At 49.3% G+C, this 24,906-nt stretch overlaps 1 protein-coding gene across 1 annotated transcript in view; it reads left to right on the top strand.

The window, feature by feature from the left end:
- Positions 1-24,906, top strand: part of MYO9B (myosin IXB) — a 137,646-nt gene that overhangs the window by 67,145 nt on the left and 45,595 nt on the right. The window contains 8 exon segments of the mRNA XM_017879531.1: positions 2,130-2,224; positions 9,572-9,634; positions 10,844-10,943; positions 11,192-11,292; positions 13,779-13,908; positions 16,158-16,247; positions 19,085-19,201; positions 19,726-19,860. Coding sequence (XP_017735020.1) covers positions 2,130-2,224; positions 9,572-9,634; positions 10,844-10,943; positions 11,192-11,292; positions 13,779-13,908; positions 16,158-16,247; positions 19,085-19,201; positions 19,726-19,860 — 831 coding nt within the window.

Below are 24,906 nucleotides of genomic sequence, written 5' to 3'. Positions count from 1 at the left end.
AAAAAAAAAAAAAAAAAAAAAAAAAAAAAAAACTTGAGCACCTTACACAACCTCAGACACAAAGATAAAGAGAAATGTTGGAATGGGCCTTGACTATACACGTCTGTGTTTTCCAGGTCTTACCTGGGCTTCTAAGTGACTTACAGCCTACTGTCTCAGGGATAAGTGAGTGTCCTCAAAGCCCAGGAGGAGGAAGGCCCAGGGTTCCAGGCTGAGGCCTATAGCAGCTCCATCCTCGCTGAAGCCTATTATCCTTAGCAAACCAACACAGGAACAGAACACCTAATATTGCATGTTCTCACTTACAAGTGGGAGCTAAATGGGGAGAACACATGTTCACACAGAGGGGAACAGCAGACAGTGGGGCCTCCTGGAGGATGGGAAAAGGGAGAAGAGCAGAAAAAAATAACTTTTGGGGCCGGGCGCGGTGGCTCACACCTGTAATCCAAGCACTTTGAGAGGCTGTGCCGGGCGGATCACATGGTCAAGAGATCGAGACCATCCTGGCCAACGTGGTGAAACCCCGTCTCTACTAAAAATACAAAAATTAGCTGAGCGTGGTGGCACATACCTGTATTCCCAGCTACTTGGAAGGCTGAGGCAGGAGAATTGCTTGAACCTGGGAGGCGGAGGTTGCAGTGAGCCGAGAGCGTGCCACTACACCCCAGCCTGGGCGACAGAGTAAGAGTCTGTCTCCAAAAAAAAAAAAGAAAGAAAAAGAAAAAATAATTATTGGATACTAGGCTTAGTATCTGGGTGACAAAATAATCTGTACAGCAAACCCCTGTGATACGAATTTACCTACTTAACAAACCTGCATGTGTACCCCAAATACTTAAAAGTTAAGGCGGGGCATGGTGGTACATACCTGTGGTCGCAGCTACTTGGGAGGCTGAGGCGGGAAGATCCCTTGAGCCTGGGAGACAGAGGTTGCAGTGAGCCGAGATCGTGCCACTACACTCCAGCCTGGGTAACAGAGCGAGACCCCATCTCAAAAATAATATTAAAAGGTTGAAAAATAAAGTTTATTTAGACAACAAATAAATAAAATGTTTTTGCAAATTATGTCACAATCTGGCTCATGCCTGTAATTTCAGCACTTTGGGAGACCTAGGTGGGTGGATCACTTAAGCTCAGGAGTTCCAGACCAGCCTGGGCAACATGGCAAAACCCCATCTCTGCAAAAACTTAGCCAGACATGGTGGCGCATGCCTGTGGTCCCAGCTGCTCGGGAGGCTGAGGCAGGGGGGATCGCTTCAGCCCAGGAGGCAGAGGTTGCAGTAAGCCAAGATTGCAACACTGCACTCCAGCCTGGGTGATGTTGTGTGACCCTGTCTCAAACAAAAAAAAAGAAAGAAAGAAAATGAGCTACTCTCTGCTTACTGGGTAGCCCTGCTTTCCAGAACAGTTAAAGAAAAAATAAGAGGCCGGGGGTGGTGGCTCATGCCTGTAATCCCAGCATTTTGGAAGGCCGAGGCGAGCAGATTGCCTGAGCTCAGGAGTTCAAGACCAGCCTGGGCAACATGGTGAGACCCAATCTCTACTAAAAATACAAAAAATTGGCCAGGCGTGGCAGCGTGCGCCTATAATCGCAGCTACTCGGGAGGCTGAGCCAGGAGAATCGCTTGAACCTGGGAGACAGTGGTTGCAAAGAGCCGAGATCGCACCCTTGCATTCCAGCCTAGGCGACAGAGCAAGAGTCCATCTCAAAAAAAAAAAAAAGGAAAGAAGAAGAAAAAATAGAGACCGGGCACAGTGACTCATGCACTTTGGGAGGCTGAGGCGGGCAGACTGCCTGAGCTCGGGAGTTCGAGATCAGCCTGGACAACATGGTGAAACCTGATCTCTACTAAAATACAAAAAATTAGCTGGCATGGTAGTGCGCATCTGTAGTCCCAGCTACTCAGGAGGCTGAGGCATGAGAATTGCTTAAACCCAGGAGGCAGAGGTTGCAGTGAGCCAAGATTGTGTCACTCCAGCCCAGGTGGCAGAGCGAGACTGTCTCCAAGAGAAAAAATAGATAAATTGAACAATACAAAATAAAAATAAAGACACAGTGTAAAATGAGAGGAAAGAAAAGAAAAATTCCATCCTTCTGATCTGAAAACCTGCTTTTGATTTCGTTGCAGGCTTTCGGAAACGCCAAGACAGCCCACAACAACAACTCCAGCCGGTTTGGGAAGTTCATCCAAGTCAGCTACCTAGAGAGTGGCATTGTGAGAGGGTGAGTCAGTGTCCCTGGGGTCCCTACTGGTGGGAGCTGGCCCCATGCGCTGTTGCTTCCCGACACACAGATGGGAGTGAGATGTGGAGATCATGGCTGTGCAAATGTTTATGCTTTGTACAGGAGAGCGAGTGTGATTTAAAGTCTTTGAGGTGAAGGTCTGGAGCAGTAGGTTGAGGTAGGAAATGTGGGCAGGGGCTGGGGACAACAGCACAGCCCATTTCTTGTCTTGATAAAGTTTCAAATTTGGTAAGTCTTAGGGGTGTCACAGGCAGTAGGGATGTAGACTCTGGCCTTTGCCAAACATGTGTCCCTTCAGCCAGAAAATGACAGGTACAGAGCAGCAAAGTGAGGTGGTTGTGCATTGGGAATACTGAAGGGTGGGTGGGTGGATGGACTCATGAGGGGATGGATGGATGGAGGATGGATGGATGGATGGATGGATGGATGGATGGATGGATGGTTGGTTGATTAGACAGACAGATGGATTCACAGGTGAATGGATTTTCAGTTAGATGGACAGATTTATGGATGGGTGAGTGGGTGGGTGGATGGATGGATGGATGGATGGATGGATGGATGGATGAATGGATGGTTGGTTGGTTGGTTGGTTAGACAGACAGATGGATTCACAGGTGAATGGATTTTCAGTTAGATGGACAGATTTATGGATGGGTGAGTGGGTGGGTGGATGGATGGATGGATGGATGGATGGATGGATGGATGGATGGCTGAATGGATGGATAGATTAATTCTTGGGTGAATGGATTCATGAGTGGATGGATGAATAGATTCATGAATGGGTGGGTGGGTGGATGGATGGATGGATGGATGGATGGATGATGGATGGATAGGTTAATGAGTGAGTGGATTCATGGGTAGATGGATGGATTCATGAATGGATCTACCCGTACACTCATGAATCCATCCATCACAGGTGGATGGGTAGATTCATGGGTAGGTGGATGAGTAAATGGGTGGATTCATATAATGAATGGGTGGGTGGGTGGGTGGGTGGATGGATGGATGGATGGATGGATGGATGGATGGATGGATGGATGGGTGGGTGGGTGGATGGATGGATGGATGAATAGATAGGTGGGTTTATGCGTGAGTGGATTCATGAGTGGCTGGATAGATAGATTCATGGGTGGATGGATTTACAAGTAGATGGATAGATTCACAGGTAGGCGGATGAATAAATGGGTACAGTTGTGGGTGTGTGGATGGGTGGATGGATGGATAGATAGACGGATTCATGGGTGGACGGATTCGTGGATGGATAGGTACATGGATTATTCATAGCTGGATGGGTAGATTCATGGGTAGGTGGATGAATAAATGGGGAGATTTGTGGATGTGTCAATTAGCAAATGGATAGATTCATGGGTAAATTGGATGGGCTTGATCAGTGGATGCATGGATCCATTGATGGATAGATGAGTACTTAGATGGCATCTGACAGGGTCCAAGGCCTGGATACTCACAGGGATCTCCCACCTAACTATAGATTCTCATTTGAGGGGCTGCTGTGTCAATGGGATTTGTAAAGGTCCCAGGATTTTGTCTGTCTGAACCTGACTGATGATCATTTCAACTGATGGTTCATATTCAAGATACAAGCAGGCACATTGTTCTCCTGAACGCTTCCGCCTCTGACTTCATTCCTTTTTCCCACTGCCCAGGTTCCAGTAGGCAGTGGTGTGGGTGAGTGGCCCTTGACAAATGTCAGGGGCTGCTCTGGCCCCTCGGCCTCAGCCCCCACAAGGCAGTCAGTGGCCCCCCAACTCCTACCATCTGCCCACATGGGTGTGCCTGGTTCATCAGAGACACCTGGAACAGCCACTTGTCCCACCTGTCTTCCAGGCCCTGACCTTCTCTCCATGAAGACCCCACCTTTTTCACTTCATATTTTGGGGATTAAAATACACAATATAAGGCCACGCATGGTGGCTCACACCTGTAATCCCAGCACTGTGGGAGGCTGAGGCGGGTAGATCACCTGAGGTCGAGAGTTCAAGACCAGCCTGTCCAACGTGGTAAAACCCCCGTCTCTACTAAATTAGCCAGGCATGATAGCAGGCGCCTGTAATCCCAGCTACTCGGGAGGCTGAGGCAGGATAATCGCTTGAACCCAAGAGGCGAAGTTTGCACTGGGCCAAGATCACCCCACTGCACTCCAGCCTGAGCGACAAGAGCGAAAGTCCGTCTTAAAAAAAAAAAAAAAAAACCAAACAAACAAAAATTAGCTGGGCATGGTGGTGCATGCCTGTGATCCAGAAATTACAGGTGTGAGCCACTGCACCCAGACACTATGTTTAGTTTTGTTTGTTTGTTTTTTTTTTTAGACAGAGTTTTGCTCTTATTGCCCAGGCTGGAGTGCAGCGGCGCAATCTCGGCTCACCGCAACCTCCGCCTCCTGGGTTCAAGCGATTCTCCTGCCTCAGCTTCCTGAGTAGCTGGAATTACAGACATGTGCTACCACGCCCAGCTAATTCTATATTTTTGGTAGAGATGGGGTTTCTCCATGTTGGTCAGGCTGGTCTCAAACTCCCGACCTCAGGTGATCTGCCCACCTTGGCCTCCCAAAGTGCTGGGATTACAGGCGTGAGCCACCGCGCCTGGCAGTTTAATTTTTTAAGAAGCCACCATACTGTTTCCCACAGAAGCCACACCATTTTACCTTCCCATCAGCAGTGCACAAAGGTCCCCATCTCTTATATTTGATTTTATTTTTCTTCCCATGGGTCCGTCTTTTGCACGATCCTATCTGCCACATTGCAGAGATTTTTAACCCACAGGAAGCATTCAGGGTACCTTGTTGGGAAGATGACACAGATACTGTTGCTACAGTTCCAGGCCTCCCTTGGGGAGAAACTAAACTGCCTCCTTGTCTTGTCTGGGTGTCCAGCTGGCTCTGGACAGACACTATAGGATTGACCTCGCATGGGCACCGCCCCTTTTCCCACAGTATTTCTGTATGCATTTCCTAGGAGAGACTGCCATAACAGTGTACGACAAACCGTATGGCTGAAACAGCAGGAATTATTCTCTCAACATCCCGGAGGCCAGAAGTCGGATATCAAGGTGTCCACAGGGCTGGTTCCTTCTGGAGGCTCTAGGGGAAGATCCTGGCTACCTCCTCCAGCTTCTGGTGGCTCCCTTGGCTTGTGGCCACATTACTCCAATCTCTGCCTCTGTCTTCAGGTGGCCTGTGTCTCTCCTGTTTTATTTTTTTATTTTTATTTTTTTGGAGACGGAATCTCACCCTGTCGCCCAGGCTGGAGTGCAGTGGTGCTATCTCTGCTCACTGCAACCTCTGCCTCCCAGGCTCAAGCAATTCTTGTGCCTCAGTCTCCCAAGTAGCTGGGATTATAGGAATGTGCCACCACACCCAGCTAATTTTTGTTATTTTTAGTAAAGATAGGGCCTCACTGTGTTGGCCAGATTGGTCTGAAACTCCTGGCCTCAAGTGATCCGCCTGCTTTGGCCTCCCAAAGTGTCAGGATTACCGGCGTGAGCCACCACCCCCGACCCCCTCTTCTCTTATAAGAACATTTGACATTGGATTTAGGGCCTTCCTGGATTACTAAGGATGATCTTGACGTCTTTAACTTAATGGCCTCTGCAAAGACCCTTTTTATTTTTTGAGATAGCATCTTACTTTGTTGCTCAGGCTGGAGTACAATGGCATGATTATGACTCACTGCAGCCTTGAACTGCTGGAGTCAAGCGATCCTCCTGCCTCAGCCTTCTGAGCAGCTGGGACTACAGGTGCACACCACCACACCTGGCTAATTTTTTATTTTTATTCCATAGAGACAGGGTCCCACTATGTTGTCCAGGCTGGTCTTGAACTCCTGGTCTCAAGAGATCCTTCCACCTTGGCCACCCAAAGCTCTGGGGATTACAGGCATGAGCCACTGCGTCCAGCTCCCTTTTTCCAGATAAAGTCACATCCCCAGGTTCCAGGAAGCATAACTTCCAGGGCCCGCCATTGGACCACACACCAGAAGGGGTGTCCTGGCCCAGCCCATAGCTAAACTGTTCAGCCTCCCCTGCCTTCCCCAGGGTCCTGTCATATTCAGGACCAGTGGCCCTCTATGGCCAGGTCTCCCAGACCAGCTTTGGAAAGTCATATCTGTGGCCTTGGATTCAGGAAAGGGAGTCCTGCCTCCACCCACAACCTCAGGACTGTGCTCATTCTCGCCCCAGGGAGGGAGGCGCGCTTCCCATCCCAAGAATGGCCGCAGCAATCACACAAGGAGCCGGCTCGGACTGGTTCTGCTTTTGCCTACCTTCAGGCAGGTGACACTTCTCCATGCCATTCCCATGAAAGCCAAGGGTCAGGCGTAGTCCAAGCCTCCCTGCCCAGTTCCCCAATTTATGAGGCTGCAGCTTCCTGTGTGTTCAAGGACTCAGTGCCGGAGGAGCCCTGGGTCCCTATAAGACCCATTTATTAGGCCCAGGCCTTGAAAATGATTGGGGAAGGGAAGGGGTCATCATCGGTCAAGCGACATTTTGGTGCTAGACACCCAGTGTGCTAGCCCTGCCATCCTGCCACCGTGGAGCCACGTCCTCTGCCAGACCCGCAGATGCAGCACAGGGAATCGGCCACAGGCTGAGATTGAAGCATGAAGCTCCTTCTAGAAACAGACATAGCCTCCCTCCCCAGGAATGCAGGAAGGTGCTGAAACTGGTTACTAGCCCGGCAAAGGAATAGAAGGAAACATTTTTTTCTCCTATTTGAAAGAAGAGAGGACCCAGGCCAGGCCATCGAAAGTCACCTGTGCATCGTGTGTGTCCCTATGTGAGCCTGCAGACAAAAGACTGCTGTCCTGGGCTGGGCATGGTGGCTCATGCCTGTAATCCCAGCACTTTGGGGTACTGAAGCGGTTGGATCACGTGAGGCCAGGAGTTCAAGACCAGCCTGGCCAACATGGTAAAACCCCATCTCTACTAAAAATACAAAATTAGCTGGGTGTGGTGGCGCATGCCTGTAATCCCAGCTACTCGGGAAGCTGAGGCAGGAGAACCGCTTGCACATGGGAAGCAGAGGTTGCAGTGAGCCGAGATCATGCCACTGCACTCCAGCCTGGGCGACAGAGTGAGACTCCGTCTCAAAAAAAAAAAAAAAAAGACTGCTGTCCTGGAGAGACAGGCAGGCGGCATTCAGCAGGCCCTGAATCGGGAACCTTGTGCTGTACCCTGGCCCTGCCACCCCTTGGGCACCAGCTGTGTCTCCTGCATAACAGGATAAGCTCAGATGAGGGTGATCTGGAGCCCCTGGTGAGCTCACACGTCTAGTGATGGCGGACCCCGTGATAGACCGCCCCCACCAGACTCAGCCAGCCCCAGCTGGTGCGAAGTGATCCCACCTGGCCACCCGCTTCCCACAGGACCCTGGGCAGCACGTAGTCTCACCAAGCCTCGGCTCCTTGTCCACTCCTCAGGAGCCACCGTGCCTGCCCCAGCGTGTAAGAGGAGTCCCTGAGAAATATATCAAATGATGCCCAGAACGTATTTGTCCTCGAAAAAACATTTACTGCCACTACTTTTAGCATTGAGAGATATTTGGGGCTGCAGAGACACCCTAGTGCCTGTGCTGGCACCCTCAGACTCAAGGTCCCACATGATGCCAGGTGCCTCCTGAGGGACCTCTGAGAATTTAATTTGGAGGAAACACCTTAACTGCTTGGCACAGAGAAAATGATTGGCAAGGCCAGGAGCAGTGGCTCACACCTGTAATCCCAGCACTTTTGGGAGGCCGAGGCGGGTGGATCACCTGAGTTCAGGAGTTCGAGACCAGCCTGGCCAACATGGCAAAATCTGTCTCTACTAAAAATACAAAAATTAACTTGGCATGGTGGTGGGCACCTGTAATCCCAGCTACTGGAAGGCTGAGGCAGGAGAATTGCTTGAACCCAGGAGGCGGAGGTTGCAGTGAGCGGAGATCACGCCACCGCACTCCAGCCTGGGCAACAGAGCAAAACTCCGTCTAAAAAAAGAGAAAAAGAAAATGATCGGCAGACGGCAGAACACCAGACCGTATGGATACAACCAAGTATCGATGGGTATCACAGACCTGGGCTTCCAAGGACACTGTGACAAAATTGGAGAGGAGGCCCCAGACCCAGAGAAGGTACCTGCAAATCAGAACCAGGAAAGGACTTGCATCTAGAATATAGAAAGAGCATTTACAGCTCAATGATAGGACCAACACCCCAATAAGAAAACCACAAAAGAGGTCAACGGATACTTGATCAGAGGAGACCTATGAATGGCCAGGCAGCACGTGAGAAGATGTTCGGCATCATTGGTCGTCACGGAAATGCAAATCCAAACCACAGTGACAGGCCAGATGCATGGCTCATGCCTGTAATCCCAACACTTCAGGAGGCTGAGACAGGTAGATCACTTGAGGCCAGGAGTTGTAGACCAACCTGGACAACATGACGAAACCCCGTCTCTACAAAACTACAAAAATTAGCCTGTAGTGCCGGCTACTCGGGAGGCCGAGGTGGGCAGATCACTTGAGCCCAGGAGGACAAGACTGCATTGAGCCATTATTGTGCTACTGCACTCCAGCCTGCACAACAGAGCAAGATCCTGCCTCAAAACGAATGCTGCAGTGGCTCATGCCTGTAATTCCAGCACTTTGGGAGGCTGAGGCAAGTGGATCACCTGAGGTCAGGAGTTTGAGACCAGCCTGACCAACATGGAGAAGCCCCATCTCTACTAAAAATACAAAATTAGCCAGGCATGGTGGCACATGCCTGTAATCTCAGCTACTTGGGAGGCTGAGGCAGGAGAATCGCTTGAACCCAGGAGGTGGAGGTTGCAGTGAGCCAAAATCGCGTCACTGCATTCCAGCCTGGGCAACAGAATGATACTCCATCTCAAAAAAAAAAAAAAAGCCCACAGTGACATACCACTGCACCCCCACTAGGATGGCTAGAATAAAAAAGACAGTGAATAACAAATATTGGCCAGGCGTGGTGGCTCATGCCTATAATCCCAGCACTTTGGGAGGCCAAGGCGTGCAGATCACTTGACATAGGTCAAGAGTTCGAGATCAGCCTGGCCAACATGACAAAACCCCACCTCTACTAAAAATACAAAAATTAGCTGGGTATGGTGGCACATGCCTGTAATTCCAACCACTCTGGGGGCTGAGGCAATATAATCGCTTGAACCCGGGAGGCAGAGGTTGCAGTGAGCCAAGATTGTGCCATTGCACTCCATCCTGAATGACAGAGCGAGACTCCATCTCAAAAAAAAAAAATCAATATTAACACAATACTAAAATGTAATGTTTTATTCTTTCTCTTTTTCTCTTAATGACAGAGCTGTCGTCGAGAAATATCTGCTTGAAAAGTCTCGCCTGGTGTCTCAGGAGAAGGATGAGAGGTAGGAGAACGTTTTCCTGGGAATCTCTGAATGCCACGCCATGTTTGCATTTCCTCCTACAGAAGAGAGAAGCAAAGCAAATGTCCTGAGGTCGGAAGAACTCGGGGAGGCCATCGAGGCTCTCACAGGATCAGGGCCTGCCCATCCATCTTCTCCCCAGACCTGCTCCTGTGGCCTCACACTTTGTCCTCATACCTCCCAAGCCACCTTTGTGTGCCTCCCTGGAGGTTTTATCCCCAGTACGTGCTCAGATGTCTGCACAAAATATACTTAGATTGGAAGCATTTCTCAGGCATGGTAGCATGTGCCTGTAGTCCCAACTATTCAGGAGGTCTAAGCGGGAGGATCACGTGAGTCCAAGAGGTTGAGGCTGCAGTGAGCTAGACACCACACTTCAGTGTGGGCAATAGAGCAAGTTTGTCTCTTTGTTTTTGTTTGGTTGGTTGGGGTTTTTTTTTTTTTTTTTTGGTTTGTTTGTTTGAGTCAGAGTCTTGCTCTGTCACCCAGGCTAGAGTGCAGTGGTGTCATCCCGGCTCATTGCAACCTCCACCTCCTGGATTCAAGCGATTCTCATGCCTTAGCCTCCCAAGTAGCTGGGATTACAGACGTGCACCACCACGCCTGGCTACAGTCCTTGTCTCTTTAAGAAAAAAAAAAAAAAACAGGCCTGTAGCGGTGGCTCACGCCTGTAATCCCAACACTTTGGGAGGCCTAAGCGGGAGGATCACATGAACCCAGGAGTTCGAGACCAGCTTGGTCAACATGGCGAAATCCTGTCTCTGCAAAAAAAAAAAAAAAAAATTTGCTGGGCATGGTGACACACACCTGTAGTCCCAGCTACTCAGGAGGCTGAACTGGGAGGATCACTTGAACCCAGGTGGTTGAGGCTGCATTGAGCTGTGATCGCACCATTGCACTTCAGCCTGAGCAACAGAGCAAGACCCTATCTCAAAAAAAAAAAAAAAGAAATATTTCCGATTGACAAGTAAGTGAGATGTACACCCACCCACCTCCAATCCTCCGGAAATCTATTTGCTCAAGATGCTCATTTGTTTCTTTTTGTTTTTTTAAGACATAAGAACTGACTTACTGTTTTAAATCTGTACATATTTGAGGTGTGCTCTCCAAAGCCATGTTAGTAGTGGTTTGCAGAGTAGCTATTGCTTGGCCTCCAAAAACAACTGTGTTCCTCCCAATTTTGACCTGTAGGAACTACCACGTGTTTTATTATTTGTTACTCGGGGTCAGCGAGGAAGAGCGCCGAGAATTTCAGCTCAAGCAGCCTGAAGATTATTTCTACCTCAACCAGGTAAACAGCCTCAAGCCCCAGTCACAAATGCCACCTCTGTTCCCAGCTTCAAGCTGTTTATGCATAGCCGGGAAGTCAGAGGCAGCCTGCCCTGGCCCCCAAACCGGCTCCCAGAAGGCAGCATTAAAAGAACCCATTCATTCCCCTGGTCCTGGGGCCCTGCCCCGCTAGCTCCAGCCAAAATCACTCTGGCACGCCACCCTCGCCGGCCCAGGAATGCCCAAAGTACCGACGCCTTTGTTTTCCAGCATAACTTGAAGATTGAAGATGGGGAGGACCTGAAGCATGACTTTGAGAGGCTCAAGCAGGCCATGGAGATGGTGGGCTTCCTCCCCGCCACCAAGAAGCAGTAAGCGTGTGGGCCCCGGGGACCGTCCCTCAGAGCGTACAGGGGGCACACATGTCCCTTACCAGTCACTCTGAGGTCTAACCTGCAACCCAGTGAAAACGGGCAGGCAGTGTCCTGAACAGAGCTGCCATAGGGAGTGTGGCCCAATAGCAGTGAGCACATGAGAAGCCATTGGTCATTAGGCGATGCTAATTAAAGGTAACGTGAACATACTTAACACTGCCGAACTGTACCCTTAAAAATGGTTTGGCCAGGCGCCAGGTGGCTCACTCACGCCTGTAATCCCAGCACTTTGGGATGCCAAGGTGGAGGATTGCATGGGCCCAGGAGTTCAAGACTAGCCTGGGCAACATGGTGAAACCCCATCTCTACAAAAAATAAATAAAATTAGTCAGGCGTGGTAGTACACACGTGTGGCCCCAGCTACTTGTGACACTGAGGTGGGAGGATCACTTGGGCCAGGGAGGAAGAGGCTTCAGTCAGCCATGATCACGCCACTGAACTAATCACGCCACTCTAGGTGACAAAGCGAGACCCAGTCTCAAAAACAAAAATAGTTTAAAGAATACTGGGTGCGATTGTTCACACATGTAATCACAGTGCTTTGGAAGGCCAAGGCAACAGGATCACTTAAAGCCAGGAGTTCAAGGCTGTGAGCTAGGATTGTACCACTTCATTTCAGCCCAGGCAAAAGAGCAAGACCCTGTCTCTAAAAATCAAAGAAGTTAAGGTAGTGAATTTCATATTATGCTTATGTTACTACAGTTTTTTTTTTTTTTAGGTGGGGTCTCACTCTTTCACCTAAGCTGGAGTGAAGTGGTGAGATCATGGCTCACTGCAGCCTTGACCTCCCCTGGTTCAGGTGATCCTCCCACCTCTGCCTGCCAAGTAGCTGGGACTACAGGCGCGTGCCACCACACCCGGACGATTTTTTGTAGAGACAGGGTTTCCTCATGTTGCCCAGGCTAATTTTGAATTCCTGGACTCAAGCCATCCACCTGCATAAGCCTCCCAGCATGCTGGAATTATAAGCACAAGCCACCGCGCCCAGCAATTTAAATTTTTTTAAACCAGGCATGGTGGCTCACGCCTGTTATCCCAGCTATTTGGGAGGCCAAGGCAGGAAGATCGCTTGAGACCAGGAGTTTGGGACCAACCTGGGTAACATAGCAAGACCCCATCTATTTTTTTTTTTTTTAATTATCCAGGCATGGTGGCACACACCTGTAGTCCCAGCTACTTGGGAGGCTGAATTGGGAGGATCACTTGAGCCCAGAAGTTCACAGCTACAGTGAGCTAAGATGGCACCTCTGGCCTGGACGCAGTGGCTCACGCCTGTGATCCCAACACTTTGGGAGGCCGTGGCAGGTGGATTGCCTGAGCTCAGGAGTTCAAGGCCAGCCTGGGCAACATGGCGGAACTCCATCTCTACTAAAATATGAAAATTCGCCAGGCATGGTGGTACACGCCTGTAATCCCAGCTACTCAGGAGGCTGAGGCACGAGAATCACTTAAACACGGAAGGCAGAGGCAGCCGTGAGCCGAGATTGTGCCAATGCTCTCCAGCCTGGGCGACAGAGCAAGACTCTGTCTCAAAAAAAAAAAAAAAAAAAAAAAAAAAAAAGATAGCACCTCTGAATAGCCAGTGGACTCCAGCCTGGACAACATAGCCAGTGACTGGCCAGACATCCCATCAAGTTCACAGACAGCATTAGACATCAGGACAGTGGTTCCTCTGGGGTTGGGGGACTCCAGGATCCAGGACTTGGAATGTTTTATTTCTTGGTCTGGAGGCTAGTTAGAGGGATCTGTACACACTTTTTTAAAAAAAAAACAGTTTCACTAGCCAGGCATGGTGGTGCAAACCTATAGTTCCAGCTACCCAAGAGGCTAAGGTAGGAGGCTCACCTGAGCCAAGGGAGGTTGAGGCTGCAGTGAGCCGTGATTGTGCCACTGCACTCCGGCCTGGGTGACAGTGTGAGACCCTGTTTCATAAAGAGAGAAAATAGCTGTCTAGCCAGGTGCAGTGGCTCATGCCAGTAATCCCGGGTATTCAGGAGGCCAAGGCAGGAGGATCACTTGAGACCAGGAGTTTGAGACCAGCCTGGGCAACATAGCAAGACTCCGTCCCTTTAAAAATATGTTTTTAAATTAGCCAAATGTGGTGGCCTGTAGTACCAGCTACTCAGGAGCCTGAGGCAGTAGAATCACTTGAGCCCCGGAGTTGGAGGTTATAGTGAGCTATGATTGTGTCACTGCACTCCAACCTGGGCGACGGAGCCAGATCAAATCTCAGGAAAAAGGTAACTGTCTGCAAAGTCACATTCCACAGAGGCAGTCTTCAACAGAGGCCTTAGATATTTTTCCAACTTCATGCGTTCTGAACAAAATTTGCTGGTTTTATGGATTCAGCCCAGTTCCCTGGAAGTATCTGATGTCTTGGGAATGTAGAAACTGCCCAAATGTGAGTGCCTTTTCTTTCCCAGGATTTTTGCCGTCCTCTCGGCCATCCTGTACCTAGGCAACGTCACTTACAAGAAGAGAGCTACAGGCCGAGAGGAAGGGTTGGAGGTCGGTCCGCCCGAGGTGCTGGACACCCTGTCGCAGCTTCTGAAGGTACTGATCGCCATCTCTGTCCCTCCTGAGGCCTGACTCAGGGCTGCTGGCTATCTCTCAATACGAGGGACCATACCCACAACTTCCTGTGTAGGCTGAGGTTTCATCAACCAGGACCTTACGTCTTCCGCTATCATCTCTACAGTGTTGCTTCCTCATTTCTGATGAGCTCTGTGGATGGGGGCATCTCCTCCTCCCACCTTCAAGTGAAACCCTCTCTGAAACTACAGCTCAGGGGCCAGGTGTGATGGCTCACACCTGTAGTCCCAGCACTTTGGGAGGCCGAGGTGGGAGGATCAACTGAGGTTGGGAGTTCAAGACCAGATTGGCTAACATGGTGAAACCCCATCTCTACTAAAAATACAAAAAGAAATTAGCCAGGCATGGTGGTACGTGCCTATAGTCTAAGGTACTCAGGAGGCAGAGGCACGAGAATCACTTGAACCTGGGAGGCAGAGGCTGCAGTGAGCCAAGATTGCGCCACTGCACTCCAATCTGGGCGACAGAGCGACGCTCTGTCTCAAAGAAAAAAAAAAAAGAAAGAAAAAAACTACAGCTTGGGGCTGCGTGCAGGTGTTGATGGTGTGCCCCTGTAATCCCAGCTTCCCAGGGGGCAAGGCAGGAAGATTACTTGAGCCTAGGAGTTCACTGCTGCAGTGAGCTGTGATCGTGCCACTGCACTCCAGCTGGGGTGAGTGACAGAGTAAGGCCCCGTCTCTTAAAAAACAAAAAATTCTGGTTTGATCATTTTCTCATTGGACCTGCCGTCCCTTCCTCCTCCCCTGGTTCTCAGCCAGGGGCAGTTGTGCCCCCAGGACACACTGGGCAATGTCTGGAGACCTTTCTGGTTGCCATACTCTGGGTTGCTCCTGGCATCTGCTAGGTAGAGGCCATGGATGCTGCTCAACAGCCCGCAGTGCACAGGACAGCCCCCCCCCGGAGAATTATCCAGCCCCAAGTGCAAAAGGCAGTGAGGCCGAGGAACCCTACCCCAGTCTTTTGTTTTTTATTCCATTTATGCTTAGTGTTCCATTATTGGTACAGGAGCCCCAGCTTCTGTGGAGTTCTTGGGGATATGTGAGCATCTGCTGGGATATTCAGAGAAAGCCCCTGCCAGCCGGGCACGATGGCTCACGCCTGTAATCCCAGCACTTTGGGAGGCTGAGGCAGGTGGATCATCTAAGGTCAGGAGTTCAAGACCAGTTCGAGAACATCAGGCCCCAAAACCTGACCAGTATGGAGAAACCCTATCTCTACTAAAAATACAAAAATTAACTGAGCATGGTGGCACACACCTGTTGTCCCAGCTATTCAGGAGGCTGAGACAGGAGAATCGCTTGAACCCGGGAGGCAGAGGTTGCAGTGAGCCAAGATTGCGCCACTGCACTCCAGCCTGGGCGACAGAGCAAGACTCCATCTAAAAAAAAAAAAAAGAGAGAGAGAAGGCCCCCGCTTATTCCCCACTCTTGCTGCTGGTAGGCAGAGACCACCAGCTCAGAAAGGTAGCTTGGCAGTTTGGGGAGGGATGAGCATGTCGGCTGTCTAGGTAAGGTCTAAGCCCAGCCCCTGTGCAATGGATGGGAACCACCAGCTCCAACAGGCAAAGCAGTGAGTGCTGGTCACCAGGCGCCACCTGGACCCGCGGCTCGCACTCACATAAGGCCTGTGCACGCACATACCCGGGCCACGGAACATGAGCATCCGGCAAGCCCATGCTATGTGGGAATTCTGAAACCTGCCAGGTGTAAAACAGCACATTGCAGGCCACGCACGGTGACTCATGCCTGTAATCCCAGCACTTTGGGAGGCCCAGGTAGGCGGATCACCCGAGGTCAGGAGTTTGAGACCAACCTGGCCAGTGTGGAGAAACATCATCTCTACTAAAAATACAAAAATTAGCTGGGTGTGGTGGTGGGCACCTGTAATCCCAGCTACTGGGGAGACTGAGGCAGGAGAATTGCTTGAACCCGGGAGGCGGAAGTTGCAGTGAGCCAGGATTGTACCACTGAACTCCAGCCTGGGCAACAGAGTGAGACTCTGTCTCAAAAAAAAAAAAAAAAAAAAAAAAAAAAAAATGCCAGCACATCGCAGGTGGGTGGGCAGGCTTCACGGCCCACTTCCAGGCCCGGCTGCTGAGGGTCTGTCTCCCAGCTACCTCAGGCTCCGGGCCTTGCCTCAGTGACACTAGAACATGCCTGATAAGCCCTCCATCTCCCTTTTCCTTCTCCCTCTCCTTGACCTCCAAACAGGTGAAGCGAGAAATCTTGGTGGAGGTTCTGACCAAAAGAAAAACAGTGACCGTCAACGACAAGCTCATCCTTCCCTACAGCCTCAGCGAGGTGAGCACTGCCCAGGCACTCACAGAGTGCCAGACCCCAAAACCCAAGTGGGAATGGTCTTTGGAAAGAGCTGGGGTGAGTGGGCCGTCCGTTCCTGTCCCTGAAATGCTAGAATGGAACCCAGGCAGTGCCTGTGATTGTCATGTGAGTTCAGATGTGGCACAAGTCAGCCTGGGAGGCAAACCGTGGCCCTCAGGCTGGAACTTGAGCTACATGCATTCATCTCTGTGTTTTTAGATGTTCCGTGTGCGTGCTGGTTCTCACCAGCAATAGCTGGCCAGCTCCAGCCTTCCACCTGGTTTTGCTAATAAAGTTTTATTGGCACATGGCCATACCCATTCATTTACATACCACCTAAGACTGCTTTGGGGCCATAGCAGCTAAGCAGAGCGGTTGCGACAGAGAACATCAGGCCCCAAAGCCAAAAATAATGACTCCCTGGTCCCTTCCAGAAAAAAATATGCCCATCCCTGGACTCTGGAACATGACACTGACTACTCTTATGTAACTCCCAGCCTGTAAGTCTCAAGCCTGTGACTCTAAACCTTGTTAAGGTGCCTCCCTGTGGTCTTTGCCGCAGCCTGGATGTTTTCTCTGTGCTGTATTTCTCTTGCATTTTTGCATCTCAAGAGCAGGATCACTTGCAGCTTGTTTAACAACAGGAAAGTACCTAGTCACGATGGGGATTTTTAACCCCTCACCCGATGGGAAGCTGCTGTGGCATTTCAAACAGGCACAGGGGACATTCTGAACCCACATGGGTCCAGCGCATCACGTGATGTTGCCAGGAAGTTGCTGCACATCACCCAAGACCCGGGCAGCACTAGTGCCCCCGAGAGGCTCCATGTAGAGCCAAAGGCACCAGGCAGGGGCTGCATTCTGTGTGGCTCCATTTCCTTGACACCCAAGAAATGCAAAACGAAGGGGATACATTCTAGATCGTCTGCCGCTGAATACATCTGTCAGAGCTGCAACCTGAATATGTGAAAAAAAAAAAAAAGACAATTTATTCTATATAGATTAGACCTTAAGAGCTTTTTTTTTTTTTTTTTTTGAGATAACGTCTCACTCTCGCCCAGGCTAGAGTGCAGTGGCACTATCTCGGCTCACTGCAACCTCCGCCTCCCGGGTTCAAGTGATTCTCATGCCTCAGCCTGCTGAGTAGCTTGGATTACAGGTGTGCACCATGAGGCCTGGCTAATTATTTTGCATTTTATTTTATTTTATTTTTGAGACAGAATTTCGCTCTTGTTGCCCAGGCTGGAATGCAATGGCACAGTCTCGGCTCACTGCAACTTCCTTCTCCTGCTTTCAAGCAGTTCTCCTGCCTCAGCCTCCTGAGCAGCTGGGATTACAGGCATGTGCCACTACACCCGGCTAATTTTGTATTTTTAGTAGAGACAGGGTTTCACCGTGCTGGTCAGGCTGGTCTCGAACTTCTGACCTCAGGTGATCCATCCGCCTTGGCCTCCCAAAATGCTGGGATTACTGGCTTGAGCCACCGTGCCCAGACTTTTTTTTTTTTTTTGCATTTTAGTAGAGACGGGGTATCCACCCGCCTTGGCTCTCAAAGTACTGGGATTACAGGCGTGAGCCACCACGCCCAGCCACAAAAGAGCTTTGATGCACACGGTGACAGCCACATGGTGCCCCTGGAAGAGCAAGGGGCCTGAAGTTAGTTAGACCCTCCTTGCTGGTTCTACCACAATTGCACGCCCCACCCCCTCCCTGAGCCCAAGTTCCTCACTCAGCAACAATTTTGGTTGCTCTGAGGAGTGTATGGAAAGGCCTCAGCGGCCATTCCAGAGGTCGCTGGGTCTGTTAACGCCTCAGTGTGCAGGCACGTCCTCCAGGACGGGGAAAGGTGTGTGTTGGATGAGTCAAATGTTGACAGAGACCACCTTGGCTAGTTGCAGTGGCTCACGCCTGTAATTCCAACACTTAGGGAGGCCAAGGCAGAAGGCTTGCTTGAGCCCAGGAGTTCGAGTCCAGCCTTGGAATCATAGTGAGACCCTCGTCTCCACAATAAAATTAAAAAGTAAGGCCAGGCACAGTGGCTCATGCCTGTAATCCCAGCACTGGGAGGCCGAGGTGGGCAGATCGCTTGAGGCCATGAGTTTGAGACCAGCCTGGCCAACATGGCAAAACCCCATTTCTACTAAAAATACAAAAATTAGCCAGGCACAGTTGTGCCTGCCTGTAATCCTAGCTACTCAGAAGGCTGAGGCTAGAGAATCGCTTGAACCCAGGAGGCAGAGGTTGCAGTGAGCCGAGACTGTGTCACTATACTTCAGCCTGGGTGACAGAACAAAAAAAAAAAAAAAAAAAGTAAAAATTAACCAGGTGTGGTGTTGTGTGCCTGTAGCCCGAGCTACACAGGAGGCTGAGGCAGGAAGATCGCTTGAGCCCAGGAAGTGGAGTTTGCAGTGAGCCAAGATTACACTAGTGCACTTCAGCCTGGACAACAGAGTGAGACCCTGTGTCAAAAAAAAAAAATACCAAGGGCCATCTTGGCCAGGCACAGTGGCTCATGCCTGTAATCACAGGACTTTGGGAGGCCAAGACAGGCGGATCACCTGAGGTCAAAGTTTGAGACCAGCCTGGCCAACATGGTGAAACTCCATCTCTAGTAAAAATACAAAAATTAGCCAGGTATGGTGGTGCTCACCTGTAATCTCAGCTACCTGGGAGGCTGAGACAGGAGAATTGCTTGACCCAGGAGGTGGAGGTTGCAATGAGCCGAGATCGTGCCGCTGCACTCCAGCCTGGGCGACAGAGCAAGACTCCAGTGCAGCACCTGCCGTGCTAGAGGTGAGCCACCCGCTCTGTGTCCATAGGCCATCACTGCCCGCGACTCCATGGCCAAGTCTCTGTACAGCGCCCTGTTCGACTGGATTGTGCTGCGGATCAACCACGCACTCCTCAACAAGAAGGACGTGGAAGAGGCAGTCTCGGTGAGTGCCCCCATTTGCTCCCTCAAGCCAGGTCAGGGGAGGCCACATCCTCACTACCAACATCCTTGGTGGGCAACCCAGAACATCCGGAACCGAGGCATCTGCAGTCAAGAGGCTGTTTCCCCCAACAGGCAGGACCAGGAAACAGGACAGGCTACAAAATTCAACAGGCCCAGGGCAGAATGAAAACAGGTCCCCTTATTCAAAAATGACAGAATCTGACATGCACCTATGGTCCCAGCTACTCAGGAGGCTGAGGCAGAAGGATTGCTTGAGCCCAGGAGGTCAAGGCTGCAGTGAGCTGTGGTGGCGCCACTGCACTCCAACCTGGGCAACAGAGCAAGACCCTGCCTCAAAAAAAAAAAAAAAGTATGGATTCCATGCTGGTAATGGCAAAGTGTTCTGCCGAGCAGCAGGGACTCAGGACCTAACAGGTCACAGCCTGTAGAGCCAGCCCCTCTCATGAAGGCTGGCTCCCGCGGCGGGCACCTGCGGGCAGTGACCATTTTCTCTGTCTCTCCTAGTGCCTGTCCATCGGGGTCCTGGACATCTTCGGATTTGAAGACTTCGAGAGGAACAGCTTCGAGCAGTTCTGTATCAACTACGCCAATGAGCAGCTACAGTATTACTTCAACCAGCACATCTTCAAGCTGGAGCAGGTGCGGAAAGGGCTTTTTTGTCAATTTTTTGAACTTGGTAAACCAGACATCACGTGAAATTTACCATCTTAACCATTTGTAAATTTACAAATCTTAACCATTTGTAAATATTCAGTTCAGTGGCGGTAAGTGCATTCACACATTCACAGTTACGCAAACACCACCACCATACATCTCCAGAACTCTTTCATTTTGCCAAACTGAGACTGTCCCCATGAAACACTCATTCCCCATTCCCCCTCCTGCAAGCCCTGAACTCACCATTCCCCTTTTTTTTTTTTTTTGAGACGGAGTCTCGCTCTGTCGCCCGGGCTGGAGTACAGTGGCCGGATCTCAGCTCACTGCAAGCTCCGCCTCCCGGATTTACCGCCATTCTCCTGCCTCAGCCTCCGAGTAGCTGGGACTACAGGCGCCCGCCACCTTGCCCGGCTAGTTTTTTCTATTTTTTAGTAGAGACGGGGTTTCACAGTGTTAGCCAGGATGGTCTCGATCTCCTGACCTCGTGATCCGCCCGTCTCGGCCTCCCAAAGTGCTAGGATTACAGGCTTGAGCCACCGCGCCCAGCCCCCCCTTTTTTTTTTTGAGACAGGGTCTTGCTCTGTCACCCAGCTAGAGTGGTATAATCATAGCTTACCGCAGCCTCAAACTCCTAGGCTCAAGTGATTCTCCTTCCTCGTCCTCCCGAGTAGCTGAAACCACAGGTGCACACCACCATGCCTGGCTAATTTTTGTATTTTTTGTAGAGACAAGATTTTGCCATGTTGCCCAGGCTAGTCTCGAACTCCTGAGCACAAGCAGTCTGCCCACCTCGATCTCCCAAAGTGCTTGGGATTACAGTTGTGAGCCACCATGCCTGGCCCATTCTACTTTCTGTCTCTATCATTTTTGACTAAGTGCCTCATATAAGTGAAATTAGACATTATTTGTCTTTTTGTGACTGGCTTATTTCACATAGTATAAAGTCCTCATGGTTCATCCACATGGTAGCATGTGTCAGAATTTCCTTCTTTTTCAAGGCTGTGTAATATTCCATTTTCTGGATGTACCACATTTTGTTCATCCATCCTTCAGTAGACACTTGGGTTGCTTCCAGCTTTTGGCTATCGTGCATAATGCTTTTTTGAACATGGGTGTGCAAATATCTCTTCAAGACACTGCTTTCAATTCTTTCGGGTATATACCCAGAAGTGGACTTGCTGGATCGTATGGTAATTCTGTTTTTAACTTTTTTGAAGAGCCACCATACTGTTTTCCATAACAGCTGCAGCATTTTATAAGGAAATACCATGTTGTTGCACACCCAGCCCAAAGGGAAAACAGACTGAGCTAGAACCGGAATCTCCCTGGAGGCCCAGATCATTGGTGAACTTGCCGCAGAATTTTTCTCAGTCAGAAGGAAAATTTAAGAAAACCCACCCAGCCCGGAATGAGGCAAATGTCAGGGATGTTTTGAGCCACAGTTCATTTGGGGGCTTCTCTGTCCAAACAAAATCTTTTTTATGAGAGAGAAACAGGGCTGCCTTTTAAGGATTTGCTTAGCTCAAAGACATTGATAACCTATCTGACGTGTCTTTTTTTTTTTTTTTTTTTTTTTTGGAGATGGAGTCTGTCTCTGTCGTCTCTGTCACCCAGGCTGGAGAGCAGTGGCACGATCTTGGCTCACTGCAACCTCTGCCTCCCTGGTTCAAGTGATTCTCCTGCCTCAGCCTCCCGAGTAGCTGGGACTATAGGCACGCACCACCACGCCCCGCTAATTTTTTTGTGTTTTTATTAGAGATGGGGTTTCACCCTGCTGGCCAGGGTTGTCTCAAACTCCTGATCTCGGGCGATCTGCCCACCTTGGCCTCCCAAAGTGCTGGGATTACAGGCATGAGCCACCGCGCCCGGCCCTGACGTGTCTTTTCACAGCTAAATAGTCAACCATCCTTATTCATGTCTTCTCCTTCACATTGATGATTCTGATGGGAAAATGAAACTGGCAGGCTTATGTAAATATCCAGCTGATTTTCCTATTAAGCTTTTTGACAGTGAATCATTTGGGAGTGTAGCTGGTCAGAATTAAGTTGTGCAGGAAGGGTGACACACGCACTAAATTGTGAAGACTTAGCGTGTGAGAAAAAAGAACATACACTGTCTCAGTAGCTCACTGTAGCCTTGAACACTGAGGTTTAGATGATCCCACCACCATAGCCTCCCGAGTAGCTGAGACTATAGTTGCACACCACCACAACCAGCTAGTTTTTTGGTTTTATTTTTTGTAGAGACAGGGTCTTGCTATGTTGCCCAGGCTGGTCCTGAACTCCTGGCCTCAAGTGATCCTCCCACATTGGCCTCTCAGTCATTTTTTATGTCAATTACACATTAACGTGATCACATTTTAGATATACAGGGTTAAATTAAGTGTATTATTAAAGTTAATTTTGAGCTATTCACAGAGGCACATAGCTGTAGTCCCAGCTACTGAGGAGGCTGAGGTGGGAGGATTACTTGAGCCCAGGAGGTCGAGGCTGCAATGAGCTACAGTTGTGCCACTGTACTCCAGCCTGGGTGATAGAACGAGACCCTGTCTCAAAAAAAAATAAATAAATTAATTTCACCTATTCTTTTACTTTTTACATGTGATTATTAGAAAATTTGAGGCTGGGCATCGTGGCTAATGCTAACAAACCAGTGCTTTGGGAAGCCAAAGTAAGAGGATTGCTTGACGTCAGGAGTTCAAGGCTGCAGTGACCTATGGTCACACCACTGTACTCCATACTGGGCAACAGAGCAAGACCCTGTCACTTAAAAAAAAAAATTGAGACAGAGTTTCTGCCAAAAATTTTTTATTTTATTTTATTTTATTTTTATTTTATTTTATTTTTTGAGATGGAGTCTCGCTCTGTTGCCCAGGCTGGAGTGCAGTGGCGCAAATTCGGCTCACTGCAAGCTCCGCCTCCCGGGTTCACGCCATTGTCCTGCCTTAGCCTCCTGAGTAGCTGGGACTACGGGCACCCGCCACCACGTTTGGCTAATTTTTGTTTTTTTAGTAGAGACGGGGTTTCACTGTGTTAGCCAGGATGGTCTCAATCTTCTGACCCTGTGATTCGCCCGCCTCGGCCTCCCAACGTGCTGGGATTACAGCCGTGAGCCACTGTGCCCGGCCAAAAAATTTTTTTATTAACCAGGCACATGCCTGTAGTCCTAGCTACTGGGGAGGCTGAGGCAGGTGGATCACTCGAACCCAGGAGTTTGAGGCTACCGTGAGCTATGATTGCACCACTGCTCTCCAGTGTAGGCAACACTGTGAGACCCTATCTCTTAAAAGAAAAAAAGAAAATGTGAAGATTCCTGTTGGACAACATAGCTCTGGAGCAGGGGCCAGCAAACCACAGCCTATGGGTCAAATCCAGTCCCACAAATTGTCTTTATAAATAAAGCTTTATTAGCATTGGTTTATATTATCATCTGTGGCTATTTTCACATCACAGCTGTTAGTTGCAGCAGACAGTATCTGATTCATAAGGTGCTATCTGGCCCGTTACAGAGAAAGTTTGCCAACCTCTAGATGATTTAAAGTGTGATTTTTTTTTTTTTTTTTTTTTTTTTTTTTTTTTTTTTTTGAGACAGAGTCTTGCCCTGTCACCCAGGCTGGAGTGTAATGGTGCAATCTCAGTTCAATGCAATCTCCACCTCCCAGGTTCTAGCAATTCTCCTGCCTCAGCCTCTCCAGTAGCTGGGATCACAGGCATGCGCCACCACACCTGGATAATTTTTGTATTTTTAGTAGAGACAGGTTTTTACCATGTTGGCCAGGCTGGTCTTGAACTCCTGACCTCAGGTGATCTGCCCGCCTCAGCCTCTCAAAGTGCTGGGATTACAAACATGAGCCACCATGCCCAGCCCTTAAGTGTGATATTTAAAGCACCAAGCTGTGGTCAGTATTTGAGAATGTGCATTTTTGTTTCCTGTTTACAATCATTCGTTTATCTAGTATGTTTATATAACTATTAATGTATTCATATTGATGTACTCATATGCATTTTGTTATTGATATATTTATGTATTTTTTTTCACTTTTAAGTTCAGGAGTACGTGTGCAGGTTTGTTATGTAGGTGAATTTGTGTCACGGGGGTTTGTTGCACAGATTATTTCATCACCCAGATATTAAGCCTAGTACCCATTAGTTATTTTTCCTGATCCTCTCCCTCCTCCCACCCTCCACCCCCAGTAGGCCCCAGTGTGTGTTGTTCCCCTCTATGTGTCCATGTGTTCTCATCATTTGGTTCCCTCTTATAAACAAGAACATGCAGTATTTGGTTTTCTGTTCCTGCGTTAGTGTGCTAAGGATAATGGCCTCCAGCTCCATCCATGTTCCTGAAAAGGACATGACCTCTTTCCTTTTTTATGGCTGGGTAGTATTCCTTGATGTATATGCACCACATTTTCTTGATCCATTAATGGGCATTTAGGTTACTTCCATTTCTCTGCTATTGTGCGTAGTGCTGCAAAGAATACATGCATGCAGATACATTTACATGTAAACATGCCTGTTGATACACAAATATGTTCCTACCGTGTGGGGATCCCTTATCCAAACTGCTCGGGACAAGAAGGGTCTCAAGTTTGGGATTTTTTTCAGATTTTTCAATATTTGTGTTATACTTACTGGTTGAACATCCCAAATCTGAAAACCCAAAATCTGAAATGCTTCAATGAGCATAGTCTTTGAGCATCACATAACATTGGCAGTCCAAAAGTTTTGGATTTTTTTTTTTTTTTTTGAGATGGAGTCTTGCTATATTGCCCAGGCTGGTCTCAAATTCCTGGGCTGAAGCCATCCTCCTGTCTCAGCCTCCCAAGTACCTAGGACTACTGGTATGTGCCACCACCTGGCTGGTTTTTTTTTATGTTTTATATTTTATTTTTATTTATTTTTTCTTTTTCTTTGAGACGGAGTCTTGCTCAGTCGCCCAGGCTGGTGTGTGGTGGTGCGATCTCAGCTCACTGCAAGCTCTGCCTCCTGGGTTCACGCCGTTCTCCTACCTCAGCCTCCCGAGTAGCTG

The sequence above is a fragment of the Rhinopithecus bieti genome, unplaced genomic scaffold (assembly GCF_001698545.2).
Source record: "Rhinopithecus bieti isolate Rb0 unplaced genomic scaffold, ASM169854v2 scaffold_9899, whole genome shotgun sequence".
NCBI lineage: Eukaryota > Metazoa > Chordata > Mammalia > Primates > Cercopithecidae > Rhinopithecus > Rhinopithecus bieti.
This window is presented reverse-complemented; position numbering and strand designations above follow the sequence as displayed.